We start from the raw sequence: 14,292 nt of genomic DNA on the forward strand, positions 1-14,292 counted from the left end.
CCCTGTTGCTGAGAAAATGTTATGAATATAAACTAAGCTGCAATATAAAACAAATGTGAGGCTGAGTTGTAAAGACAGTTTATAAATATTAAAGGAATTAGACACACGTGTTAGTGTTACCTTCCCACTTAGTTGGGGAAATGCTGTGGATCAGAGGTATCAAACTCACAGTGTGACAAAACTCCCGTGGCACAAACTAGATTAAAATGTAAGTGGGAAATGTTTAACAAAGTAAAAATACAATATAGATAAAGTTGATTTGTGGTTTGTTGTCCAATTTAACACTGCTGCTCTAGATATTCCTCTGAATGAATTAATCCTTGAAGGACTTTATTGTACTTGTATTAAGTGGACAGATAGCTTCAACTAGATGCTATCTATATAAAAATCATGGCCTATATTTATTACTTTGGCAACTGGAACTGATAATTGGGAAATCTAATCATTAATTTAAAGGGCTATTTTGGTTAGATGCTAGAGTGTTACATGACAATTCCAAACACTACTTTCTCTCACCAGAGTATAAAATGGAATGGTAAATATTCATTCTAATTATTAAAATATGCAAATTTAGATTGTTAAATCCTTAAATGATTTAATATGTGGCATAAAACACTTTATTTAAGTGTCATTTTAAACTTCAGAGTAACTGTTGTATATCAGTAGTGTATCTATACCTGGACGTTAATTAAATTAGTACATACATTAAATGGGTATATAAATTAAATTACATGATTATTAAAAGGAATCCCTGCTATACCTCACCCAACAGGTGGGTGTTGAGGTTTTGCTTGAAGACCTGCAAAGAAGGGGAGCTCACCACTTTGCGTCCTACCACTCCACTTTGTAATAGCTCTAGTTGTTAGGAAGTTTTTCCTGACATTAAGCCTAAATCTTCCTCTTTCCAGTATCCACCCCTTGCTCCTAGTTGGGGTCAAACAGAGCAAGTCTATATTCTTCCTCCAAATACCCTTTAGATACTTGAGGAGAGTTACCATGTTTCTGCCCAGCCGTATCTTCTACAGATTCAGTTAATCTTCATATAGCATAACCTTAAGTTTTTTCACCACTAACCCTTAGTGATACCTGTAAATCCATATTTGCCTCTTTCACTTCTTTTTGGGTATTTACATACAAATAACTATCTTACTGAAAATACAATTTGCTCTTATTTTCCATCCACACTGACCTAGGATTCTGCTGGTCTTTGTATCTGGACATTGCTTTAGCCAGCAGAGCAACCAAGCCATAACAGACGTTTTCGATCAGTTACTAAATATGCTTTCTTTAAGCTAAGCTTTTGTGTGTTGTAGACTTTTCATGCTTGCATAGCAACTGGAACATGTTTGTTTTCACCAGCTTTCAGCCTGGTCTATATAAAACTTGAGTTCGGATTCAAAGGGAAGAAGATGACAGAATGCACATCATATTTAAATTTGTGGTTTAATTTTTCCTCCTTTAAAAATAAAGTTTGCTTCCCTCACTGGTAGAAAATTATAGTTTCTCCAGATTTAAGGGTCCTCCCCATTTTTTTACATGAATCATAATTTAGTCCCACCAGGTCTTTTGCCAGGTGATACCTTTTTCAGTAAGTGAATTGAGACTAACCTTTATCTTTGTTTCGTGGAGAAATAAAAACACCAAAATTTGTAGTTGCATAGACGATTTTCTAATCAAATTTGATAAGAAAAGATCAGTACCTATGCTCTGCCAACTCCTGCTTCTTTTCCTTCAGCCATAATGGTTAAGAAATTACTTGTTAGTTTCACTAAAAACATTTGAGTTTAGGAAATTGCCTAGAGTGGATATAATTGAAATTAGTAGTATTTTAGTCTTAGGATGATCTTTGAGTGTTCATTTTGTTCATTCCTTTGTGAGAGGTGCTGGGCATGGGAAAGATTATGGTTTCCTTCCATTTTTGGAAAATAGATTTTTATTGATATCTTTGGTATTTGTGTTACCCACGTTTCTCAGTATATTCTTCTTTCCTCTTTCCTAGAGAGCTGTCCCTTATAATAGAGTTTTTTAAAAATAGAAATAAAAAAGTTCATTAAAACTAATCATTGTATCTAAAAAGTCTGAAAAAGGAGAGGAGGGAGGAAATATCTTCTCACATTTCTTCTTTGAGGCCAGGCTTGAACTTTATAATGTCTCTATTTCATTCATGATTTTAACTCAAATCATGAACTGTCTATTTGATTTCACCCATAACAGAAATATTTCTTGTGATATATGGTCTTGATTCAGCAGAGAGAGGATGGGGTGAAAGAGTCCTACAGTGTTGTTGGGCAGGTGATGTAATAATAGGGACATAAAACTACATTGGAGGTCCTATCATTAAGACATTTCTTTGACTTAAGGCTTTTGCTACTGTTAGCTCCTAAATTTTTTTTTTAGAATTCTTTAAAAATCACTAGATCTTTATCTCATAAATTCTTTTTCCAGGAAGAGGGCAATAGAAAGATGAACTTGTCTACTTGAGGTTACGTTGGAAGACTTATCCAAGAACTCTAGCTTCCTTATCTACCTCTGAAAATTAATATTACCTTTTCTTCCCTTCCCTTAACACCTACTCACCTTACTAGAATGTTCTCTGAGACTTTACCCTAAAAAGAAGAGGATTTTGAGATGTCTTTTCTCTATACCTCTCACTCCCATACCTCTTCCACATATTCACTTTGGTCCTAGGAGCCTCCTTTGCCGCAAATGGGATTTAGGAAGCAATATGTGTAGCCATTCTGTTGCCAGAGGCCTAATAGTGACATTCATTATCATTTAAGATGAAGACTAGTTTACTCTTAAGTAATTCAGTAGTAAAAATTTGGAATTTGTAGATTTAAACAAAAGAATTCATCATTAAATCCTCCAGTTACAAATTTGAAGTGCAAAGGAACTTTAGAGATTATTGAGGGACTTTTAGATACTGTCCACTCCCTCATTTTACAGATGAGGATTCTGAGGCTCAGTTTAAATGACTGGCCCAAGTTCCTAAAAGTTGTAGTTGTCTGAGGTGAACTAGATCTTCCTGATTATTTGGCTGGTGTTCTATCTGCAACATCATCTTGCCTCATTGAGCAGAAGACAAATGATGAGAAACTTGGCTCAGAAAAAATACTTCTGTTTGGTTCTGCCTGGATTAGTCAAAATGGGAGTCAGCATTCTACTACCTGAGTAATTTATGTTATCTTAAGAAATTTCCAGTTAAAATCAAGTTGTTGAAATTATGATAATTTGGGATTTAGAACTATCAACCAAGTATTAATTTAAGCACCTATTGTATGTTAAGCACTGTAGTAGGTACTTCAGAATAATTATACAGAGAATGAATACAAATAGAAATTTGTTTAATAAGGTAATTTAAGGAGGACACCAACATTTGAGAGGACTAGGAAATGCTTTATGTAGAAGTCATACTGGCTGTGTCTTTAAGGGCAGAAAGAAATTCAGTGACATGAGTGAAAAGGGAGTGCCTTCTAGGCCTGGAGCCAGTGCAAAGGCACGGGTGGGAGGTCAAGTGCCTGTGTGTCTGTGTATATAGTGAAGGGAAATGAGGACTCTGATAAGACCACGGTATGACCTTGGGAGATTGCTCCCTAAACAGCAGTTCTGACCATGTTATTCCCATCTATGGCAGCTAGGTGGTGCAGAGGACTACACTGAGTCTGGAGTCAGGAAGACCTGAGTTCAAATCTAGCCTCAGAGACTTCTAGCTGTATAACTGAGCAAGTCACTTAACCTGTTTGCCTTAGTTGCCTCAACTCTAAAGTGGGAATAATAATAGCACCTACCTTGCAAGGTTGTTATGAGGATTGATATTTGAAAAAAAAAAACAGCACAGCACAGTTCCTAGCATGCAGTAACCACTATATAAAAGCACCTCCCTCTCTCTTTTCCTTTCTTCTTTCTTCCGTTACCTGTTATTTCAAACGTTAAACGCTTGGCGTTTAAAACTCTACCTGCCTTGTCATATTATAATATAACATACTGTTCCCCCCCACGTAGTCTATGGTCCAGACATACTGGTCTATTGGCTTTTCCTCTTACATAATGCTGTATCTCCCATTTCTAGGCCTTTGCACTGGCCATCCCCTGTGCAGTATTTGGAATGCTCTTCCTTCTAACCTCCATATTTTAGAATCTGGCTCAAATGCCACTTTTCTCAGAAACTGTGCCTTCTGCTCTGAGACTGTTTTCTATCTACTCTGTATGTATCTTGTATGTACACATTTATTTATATTTGATGTTTCCCCAGTTAGAACATACGCGGTACCTAGAGGTTATATTTTGTCTTTAAAGTGTGCGTGCGTGCGTGCGTGCGTGTGTGTGTGTGTGTGTGTGTGTGTGTGTGTCTACATGTCTACATCTCTCCATTGCAGAAGACAGTACCCAGCATACATTGAGTTTAATGAGTGGTCATCAATTTAAAATGTTGGAAATTTTGAAGTTTGAATTTGATAGATTATTTGGAAAATTCATTGATGTGAAATTACTTTACCAATTGCCAGGTAAATGATTTATTACTGTATAATTAAATTAATCTCTATATAAAAACAAAACAGACAGGCCATCTGCCAGGATTTTGTTATCTTTTAAGTAGACTTGGCTAAATGGTGCAGCTCCTCATTTCCTTATTGAATTTGACTACAGGTAAAATATATGAAAAACAGGGTAATCCAGATAGTTGTCTGAGAACCCATAACATAACATGGGTATTAATATACAGTCTAGCATCTTATTGTTTCAGCAACTGTTTTAGCTTTTTACTCAGAGATGGGGATGGCCTGAGACCCATATCTGTCTCATTGTTCAATTTCACCTGACCTCTGGTCAGTATTTTTAAAAGAATTGACTTTTGACACTAAAATTTCATGAATACTTACAGCATATATGGATTTATATTAAAAGAATTTTAGATATGATCCTTAGAAATCCTTCAACCTGTCTCCTTTGTTCTATAGAGAAAAAACTGAGGGCCCAGAGTGGCTGTGACACAGTTCAATTTGCCAGCAACTAAGCTGTGTGACCATAATTATCTCGTTTGATTATGTTGATGTGTGAAGTGAGTGGTGAGACAGTGTATTTGCATGACAGCTGGGTTCTAAATTTCAAATCTTTTGGTTCTTTTTTTTTTTTTCCACTTGACTCACTTCTACAAGCTGGTTTAAATTTTAGGATCAGGATTCTGTTGATTTTTAAATTATAATGATGTGTCTTGAAAAAGCGGTCTTGTTTTGTTCACATATTCCAGTTTTTTAGTTCCAGTCTAGAAGTATAGCTTTGTTGAGGAAACAATTGGCATACTTTTTCCCCATGATACTATTCCTTTTGGGACTCATGGATAAAATATGGATTAATGTGTTATAATACATTAATATTTTATGTTATGTATTACATTATATATAATAATAACATAATACAATAATAATACAAACTATAGTTTTTTATGACTTACATACAGGTTCACATGTCAGTTTGGGGTATTCCTAACAAGCATACATCTTTCTGGATACAGTCATGAGAAACTCAGATGTCTGAATTCAATTTGAATAAAAAATAAAGTTAGCACCTTCTTGTTCCTTTGGTATTTCTTTCTGTTAAATGAGGATAATGATATCTAGCCAGCCTATATCAGAGTATTTTGTGCATGTCTGTTGAGATCATGTATTTGTAAGTACTTTTCCTCTCATGTAAGATGGTTAACATTTTTAATGATGAGCTTTGGCTTCACGTTAACAAAAAAATCACTGTGATAGTGTTACATAACATTTTACTTTTGGAAACTCTGTTTCTTGCGTTTTCCCATAAATCAGTGCTGAATTTATTTTTCTCATACTTAAATTCATCATCTTTGTTGTTTAACAACATTAGTCTTTTTTGATTTGATAATTTATTTCATTTTTTAGTGAAATCCTTTCAAAACATCCAGGATTGAGAAGACCCATTTTAAAGGGGCAGTTGGTACAAAACTACTGAGAAAAAGAGGCAATCAAAGGTTAATTGAAGGTTTTAGTCTAAATACTTGTATATTTGTTTTTGTGTTTGTGTGTGATGTGTTTTAGGGAGAACTTGAAAGGCAACTTTTACAAGCAAACCCAATCCTTGAATCATTTGGAAATGCAAAAACTGTGAAAAATGACAACTCTTCTCGTTTTGTAAGTTTAATAGCATCATAAAGTTTAATTTCTCAGTTTTCTGTCTGAATTACTGGCATGAATAATAAAATGAAGTTATTATAGCTCCAAGAATTTAAGTAAAAATTGAACAGCAAAGTAGAAGACAGGTGGATTATTGGGGGGAAGAGGAGTAAATGCTGGTGGAGATAGAACTTTTAAAATAGTTTGCTTTTTCATGAAATGACTTAAAAGTATTGTTTACTGTGTTAAATCTTGTTATTTGCTAGAACTTAAAAAGGTTGAATATATAAACTGCCATATCTATACAAACCGTTGAAGCTAATTCAGAATTACCAAGAGTTGGCAAAAGTTTGACTGTTAAATTGGCTTTTGATTTGACTTTTTAAAATATGTCTGCTAATTTATACTGCAGTCTCATTTTTTAAAAAAGAAACATGTTGAAAAATGTATATTTTGGAGATGGGATGTTACATCCATATTCATGGAGAATGCCAAATTGAAATTCCTTTTGGAAGCATTGTTTTATGCCCTTAGTATTTCTGACGGTCTGTTAAACCTCCTTAATTATTCTGATTCTTCTTCATTTATTATTCTCTGAGTTTCTAGACTTGCATTAGGAGGGGGAAATAGTTATGTCCCTAAAAGGATATGAAATCTTCCTTTAAAGTCAGGGTGTTAAGCTCAAGTCTCTTTCAGCCCTGAGAGTCTACAAATGCATAGAATAATATTTCAGATCTGTGAAGGACCTTAGAAACCATCTAGTCCAATTTCTTTATTTTCCAGAGGAGAAAACTGAATCCCCCAGAGTGAAAGTGACTGGTCCGTTAAGGTCACAGACACAGTGGTAGTGTGAGAACCTGAGTTTTCTCACTCCTGGTCTCTGTTCTTCCTCCTGTGCCTTTTGTGTTCTTTAGGTCAGGGCTACTAGTTTTTCTTAAGTACATTGGCCAAGGATTTTTACTTGAATTTTCCCTTTATTCATTTTAGGGACTTATATGCCCTAAAGTAGAAATTACTTTAAGGTTGTTTCTATCCATTCCCATGGTGCCCAGCAGAAACAGAGGATCTATCAACATTGTCTCAATAGTTAAGACTCTAGGGGAAATAGAAGCATTTTATACATAACTCTTACTTCTCAATCTTCCTTCAGTTATAAAAACACAAATAACTCCCCTTCCTCCTTCCATAAAACTTAGATTTGTGTTTGGGGTAGGAAAGAGAAGGGTGAAGGGAATAAGTATTTATTGAACATCTACTCTATGCCAGGCAGGATATGAAGCACTTTACAAACATTTTGTTTGATGCTGTGAAAGAGATGCATAGTCTCTTATTTTGTTCATCTTATGCACTGATAAATTGGTTTCTTGAGAGCTTTATAGACATTGGGAGGGCTCTAATACTTCCTGGGAAACTCCATTAACTCTGACAGTGGACCATTCTCAGCTAATAGGATGTGTTATGAAACCTACTCACCCCAAGAAGAAAGATTTTTATTTTTACTCAGTGTTCTGTATGGTTCCCAAGAAATCTGAGAGGAATTATGCTCACCTTGGATCTCAGACCAAATTTACCATGCACTAAAACATTTTAAGGGAGTTGCCATGGATTAGCTCTGTGCTTTGTTCTTTTAATGTAGTATACTTGCATATCATTGTCTCCAGAATTTAGCCAGTTCTGGGGCATAAGGTAAGTAATTTCACTCTTTATCCTTCCATCTGTTTGTATTTTTCTGTTCCTTAAAGCGTTTGCCAAATGTTGGTCAGCATCTGTAAAATGATTTCACATGATTTGTCCTTGAAGTAAAAATATGTATTTCCAGCATAGGAAAATGAGTGCTGTGCTTAATCTGTACTTCAAACTAGTTTTTAATAATAAGAAAAAAAACTGAACCACAGAACTATTCTGGTACTTATGTAGGTGACAGAATTTATTGGGGCAGCTTATACTCTATAAATGTGTAGTCTTTCCTTCCTCTTTCCAGAGTTTAGTCCTTGTTCAACCTAGACAAATGCTTTCAAAAATATTCCTTACTTACAAGGGAATTCCAGTTTTTCTGACCATAAAAATACTTCTAATAACAAAAATATGCAAGAGACTTGACTTGTAAATAATCTGTAGGATCAACAAGCGTGAAATAACAGTCAGTATAATAGATTCTAGATGACTTTAGGAGGATCATCTTCTGTCCTGTTCTATCTATACACCCTTTCCAGAAAATACGTGCAGCACATTAGATTTATTTATTTTGGTAACCTTCCATATCATTTGATAGATGGAATAGATGGACACACTTTCCATAAGTAGTCATTCTACCAATATCTTGCTTCAGAGAAGGAGATGGTACATTTTGCCCTCACAGAACAAATACAAGTAAAATAATAATACACAAATAAAGTATATTATTATAATTAATTTAAAGAAGGAAGATATGGATAAAATGAAGACTGAAGAGGCAAAAAAGACTCAATTATCAAGAATTTGTTATGCACCTACTATGTGCTAGACATTACGATAGGCACTAGGGAAACAAACACAAATAAGACAGTTCCTGAACTCAAGGAACTTATGTTCTACTTAGGTAGACATGTTCATAAATAAGAATATGTGATAACTTTTTTACAGGGAAGATTAACTAGCACCTGAGGGAGATCAGGGACATCTCACATGGATCATGGATCTTGAAGAGTTTTAGAGGAAACAAGGATTCCAGGATAAGGAGTTGAGGAAGGAACATGTTATAGAGAGAGACAGGAGAGAGAATGATGTTTATGGAATAGCAATAAGTCCTATTTGGCCAAACCTTAGAGGGTAGGAAGAGGAATGATAGATAAGGTTGGAAGGGTATTTGGGACCAGGTTAGGAATGACTTTAAAAGCCAAACAGAGGACTTTATATGAGAAGTGTGGAGAGATACAGTGGGAAAGGTAGACCTGGAAGAGGACTGATTTCTCACATCTTTCTTATGTATGAGAGAAAAACAGATGAAGAGAGAGGCATGTACTTAGGGAAAAAAAATAAGAGTATTGAGAAAGAAAGAAGGACCCTGTAGATCAGAGGGTCAGTTGAATATTAGCTGAGATAAAAACCTTTTTTCCCCCACATCCACATTTGTGGTGGCTGTTTCCATTTTGGAATCAAATCTATCACTAACTAAGTAAAACATATTCTTAAGGATGCATTGATGTTGTCCTGAGCAGCGTTTTCCATTTATTCCGTGTGTGGTCTAGAGGTTACCAAAGTCTTCTACATAGAAAAGCTGAGAACTCACAAAAAAATAACCCTGAAACCTATTGATATCTTTTGTTGTTATGTCACTTTCATTTTCAGATATTCTTCTCTCTTCCCTACTCAGATAACAATCCCTTGTTATCAATAAAATAAAGAAAGAGTGTGTATGTATTAAAATTAATTTCATAAAACTGGAGACAAAAAGTTTAATTACATTAACAAATACATTAGCAGATGGTCACTCACCTCTGCAAAAAAAGAGGGAGGTGTATTTACCCTTGTCTTTTTCAGGGCCAGCTTTTATCATTACAGTTTCGATAACCCAATTTCAAAGAGGATATATGTCTTTTGGAATTACGGCCTTGCTTTATTGAGTAGTGAAGTTTTTGTTTTGCTTTGTTTTCTCTCACCAGACAGCCTTTAGAGTATTCAGAAAGTTCCAAAAGTCAGTGCAGTTTTAATGCTATTAAGGCTTAAAATTGTACTCTGCCTTTTGGGGCACTCTGTAGATGTCAGAGTGGAAAGGTAACTCAAATGCTATGGACTTCTTTGTCACTTCCACTCATTGCTTCTGATTTTGCTCCCTGGGGTCAGACACTTTAAACCTACTTCTAATGACAATCCTTCTGTACTTGAAGACAGCTATCATGTTCCCCCTCACAGCCTTCCCTCCTTCAAATCTTCTTTTTTCTAGGTTAAGGATGCCCAGTTCTGTCAACCAACTCTGTGAGACATGGCTTATCAGTGTCTTCATTTTGCCTTTTTTTATGAAGACCTCTAATTTCTCATTTGTTGCCTGAATGCTATTTTTTTAATGTAAACATTTGAAGCTGTCAGTTTTATTCTTCTCAGATTATGTGCAAAATGAAAATTCCTAGGTCCTTGGGTGCAGCCTTTTGACTGAGCCCAAGTTTTACCATACAAATCCTTTTATTAAGGGGATTTGTTCTGTGAAGTTTGAATTCATAGTCAGAGGGCTACACTTGAGGACCAAGAGGGCCACATGTGACCTCAAGGCCACAGGTTTCCCATCCCTGTCCTAGGTCATGAGGTTGTATTCTTGAACCTTTCAGTACTGTATGATGTGTCCAGGACTGACTTCTCAATGCTGGATGTGTATTTTTCAGTCTGTTCTGAATGCTTTAGCTGCAGTCTGTGTTCAGCTCTGGTGATCCCTAAAGATGGCTGTTAAGATTAAACGTCAAACCTCCACCCTGTTTGTGCACACAGCTATTTTGCTTTAGTTGACCTGGCTGCTATGCATGTGGTTAGTTCATAGCCCTCCTTGGAATGCTGACCCTCACATTTTACCTGTAATCTAGTTGCTAATCTTTGCTGATCGACATTCTGTAACACAGCCCAACTTCAGAGAGTAAATAAATGTTTTCTGAGTATAAAGAGTGGGAGATATTGTTGCATGTGAAGCAGTCCCTTTATCCATTAATACTGATTGTAAAATGTTTTGGGGTAGCCCTGTGACTCAGGTGGGTGGATTAAAATAAAATAAAAATGATCTTATATAAACATGTTTCTTAGATAAATACTAATTAAAATTGGAGGCAGGTGGCCCAGTAAATAAAGCACTGTACCAGCAGTTAGGAAGACCTGAGGTGAAATCCTGCCTCAGACACTTTTTAAGCTATTTGACCTCTTCACTGATTCTGTTGTTATTGTTAACAAAATCTTAAATCTTGATTTAGCTTCTTTTCTTCCTTAACAAATGCATTTTAATTTTGGCTGGATTTGTGATTTCATTAGTACAGTGAACTGATGATGAGGAAGCCCCCCCTCCAAGATCATCTTAGAAATTTGCCTGCAATGCTAAGGGCTAGATTACTTTCCTCGCTTCACAGAACTAGTGGGTTTTAGAGGCAGTGCTTTAATGCTGGCAATTGCTAAAGCTAGCTTTCAACAAGTGCATGAGAAATGATGCTGTGAAACACCTAAACCAAACAGGCTTGGTTCTCAGCATGCCCTGGGCTGAGTCTGTCCAACCACTTGGAATGCCAGCCAGCCCTCTTTGTCGTATTCCACAGCTGTCCAAGCTGATAATCTCATTCATATACTTCACAAAGCTGTGTGCGAAACATTGCTGCCACCAGCAGCAGCAATAGCAGAGCTGTGCTGGAGACCACCATGCTGGCTAGCTCCAACAGTGACATTCTCAGCAGCCTTTGTCGGTTGTGTTTCACCTTACCAGGTCTCTCTCACTCTCAGCTTTATACTTTAAACTATGGACTAGAGATCTAACTTCTATTTGGACACTGCTCCTTAACCAGCTTACTTCCAAATTATTATTTCTGTATTATTTTCAGTGCCCAAAAGTGAGAAAAACGTAAACTATTCCCCTTTGATCTTTAGTTTCTTACTCAAAGCTTCATAATCGTTGGCAATATTTTTTGCACTTTTCTTTTCATTTATGTTCATGGGAGTCAACTGAAGTGGGTAGTTGTTTTTTGTTTGTTTTTTTTTTTTGTAAGTCTGGGAAAGTTCTCTGTTTTGTCTTAGTTTTATATATTTCAATGATATAACCCCCCTTTCTGTTATCATCAGGTTAGTTTGTTAAATTGCTGCGTTGCCCTGAGCAAGGCATTACAAACTGCTTCTAGTTTTTGATACTTTCTCTGATCCTTATATTATCGTCTCGTGTCTGAGCTTCTTTGCCTCTGCTGTATGTGTCTGTATCTGTGTATATGACATAAAAATATGTAAGGTGTGTGTGGGGGGACAAGCAGTTTCTTCCTCTTCAGAGCATCTACCTCTGTTCTTCAGGAGGAATCCAAAAAATAGCTTCAGTTTTTTTCAAGCTCTCATTTTATAATTTTTATTTCCCATCCTTCTGTGTAAGACTTCCTCCTCCTTCGAAAAAGGGTGACATTTCTTCACCTGTACTTCAGATCCTTCTTATTCTGTCATTTTTGTTTCCTTTAAGCTGCTCACTATTTTCCCTAACAACTGCAGTGTGGTTGTGTGTTCTTTGGGTCTTTTATCTGCCTTCACAAAGAGTATCAGCCTTCATCCTTGATTTCAGTGGTATGATTTCATTTCTTTCAGTAATACAGATTGTAACTTGTTCTAATACAGTCTCAGAAGGTTGTTCTGACTGAAAAATCCATCCCCATTTTGTTGATGAGCACCTCAGAACTTAGGTTGATCATTAAATCTATTCCTGAAAACTTGGTAACTTAATGACCTTTCAGATCTTATTTTCTGCTGAAATGATCTTGAGTAACCCATGGTCCCAGTCACACCATAATGAAGCAGAAATGTAGAACTGTAGTGAGTTCTGGAGATGATAATACTATTTTTTACCAAAGTTTTTTGATCAAATGTGAATTTTGATCTTTGGAAATCTGACCTAAAATGCTGTTTATAATTTAAAAATTAGGAACATTTGGTTTGATTTCACTAAAAGTAAGCTTTAAATACAAAATGCCAAAAAAATCTTGGTAAGTTTTTCACTTCAGTGGAAAAAAAAAATATTGTTCAGGCAGTTTGACTGAATTGATTATTCAGTTCAAATTTTTAAAAATAGTCTAATCATTTGTTTTATATACATCTTAGTTTGGTAACTGGATGATGAGTCTTAACTTAAAAGAGTAATTAATACCTGCTTTTACTACTTGCTCTCCGTTTTAATATATAGCCTGTGCTACTGTGGGATAGATTGCTCAACATTTCTATAAGAAATCTGTTTTCTCCAGTAATCATATTTGGACTCTAATCTCCCAATCCCCAGTAGCCTGTGTAAGGTAGTAGGAAACACACTAAAGGAAACTGACAGGGAGAGAAGCTAAAGCACATAAACGCACAGAAGTCCCTGCTAGAGGTGAGAAAATTTTGAGCATGTTGCTAGATCTGTTCTCAAGGTAGCTTAAAGAGAAGCACATACCAAGTGATTATCAAAAATTCATGGATGATATGACTACCAGAAATAAACCCAAGGACATCTTTGCTGCTCTGTATGTCTAACCTCTCGTCTTTACAAAAATTCAGTGCCAGCAGTCTAAAAGTATGAAGCATCTTTAGCGAAAATATGGAAAATTAGTAAGCTGGCTTTTGTAGTCAGAATCCCACAGCAGACCAATGATTTGCTGCCTTAATTGACGGAAAGTGGCAGAGAATACAAGTTTCTGCCATTATTGTTTTGTTGACTGTATTTTTTAAGCCATTTGATTTGACAGATGCTGTAAGGGCTATTCCCCAACATGGTGTTAATTTTAAAATGCTTATTTTAAAACACATGTATATATTAAACTTGTATAAGATTCCTTGAAAGATATAGCTTCTGTTCTTTCTGTGCAGTTGTGTAAATGCCTTTTCTAATAGCTATGTAATGCTACTGTCTGATTGTTAATGAAAAGCATGCTAGTAGGGGTTTGTGAGCGACAGTTAGAGTGCAGTCTCACAGGCTTATTCCTAAAACTTGAGAAAGCATCTCTCTCTGTAAACCCAGCCTATGAGAGTTAGATGACAGTACAGCTCAGAGGGATTACTGTATACTGTGGGGGTTTCACCTCAGATGTATGTGACTTCCCCATACATTTGTAGGGACCCACTGAAGAATCTCCGTTTTGTATTCCTTAATTTTGTACAGATCCACTAGAGAACAATCAGCATTTACTTTCTTTTGTTTTAGTCTAAGCAGTTTTCTAGTATCTTTCCTTTATAAGCCATATTTGCTCTTTGACAGTAGGAAAATATGAATATGTATAGTTTTGAATGTTTTATGTGCCGATATCTGTTGTTGTACTGCATCCATTATTAGTATGGAGGAGAGACTATAAGCCATATGAATATCCTGAGAACACTAGTGCCTATTTTGACTGGCTGTTCCCCATGCCTAGAATTCTTTCCATCCTTATCTTTACCTCCTAGCTTCCCTGACTCACTTCAGGTCTCAGCTAGGTTCTTACCTTCTGCCAAAAAG

The 14,292-nt window shown here is 35.9% G+C and overlaps 1 protein-coding gene across 3 annotated transcripts in view; it reads left to right on the top strand.

The window, feature by feature from the left end:
* MYH10 (myosin heavy chain 10) overlaps window positions 1-14,292 on the top strand; it is a 187,534-nt gene that overhangs the window by 55,110 nt on the left and 118,132 nt on the right. For all 3 annotated transcript variants that reach the window (XM_072641088.1, XM_072641087.1, XM_072641089.1), the window contains exon 6: window positions 6,060-6,152. In XM_072641088.1, the coding sequence (XP_072497189.1) occupies window positions 6,060-6,152 (93 nt within the window). The remainder of the gene's footprint in view (window positions 1-6,059; window positions 6,153-14,292) is intronic.

Source organism: Notamacropus eugenii, chromosome 2 (genome assembly GCF_028372415.1).
Source record: "Notamacropus eugenii isolate mMacEug1 chromosome 2, mMacEug1.pri_v2, whole genome shotgun sequence".
Taxonomy (NCBI): domain Eukaryota; kingdom Metazoa; phylum Chordata; class Mammalia; order Diprotodontia; family Macropodidae; genus Notamacropus; species Notamacropus eugenii.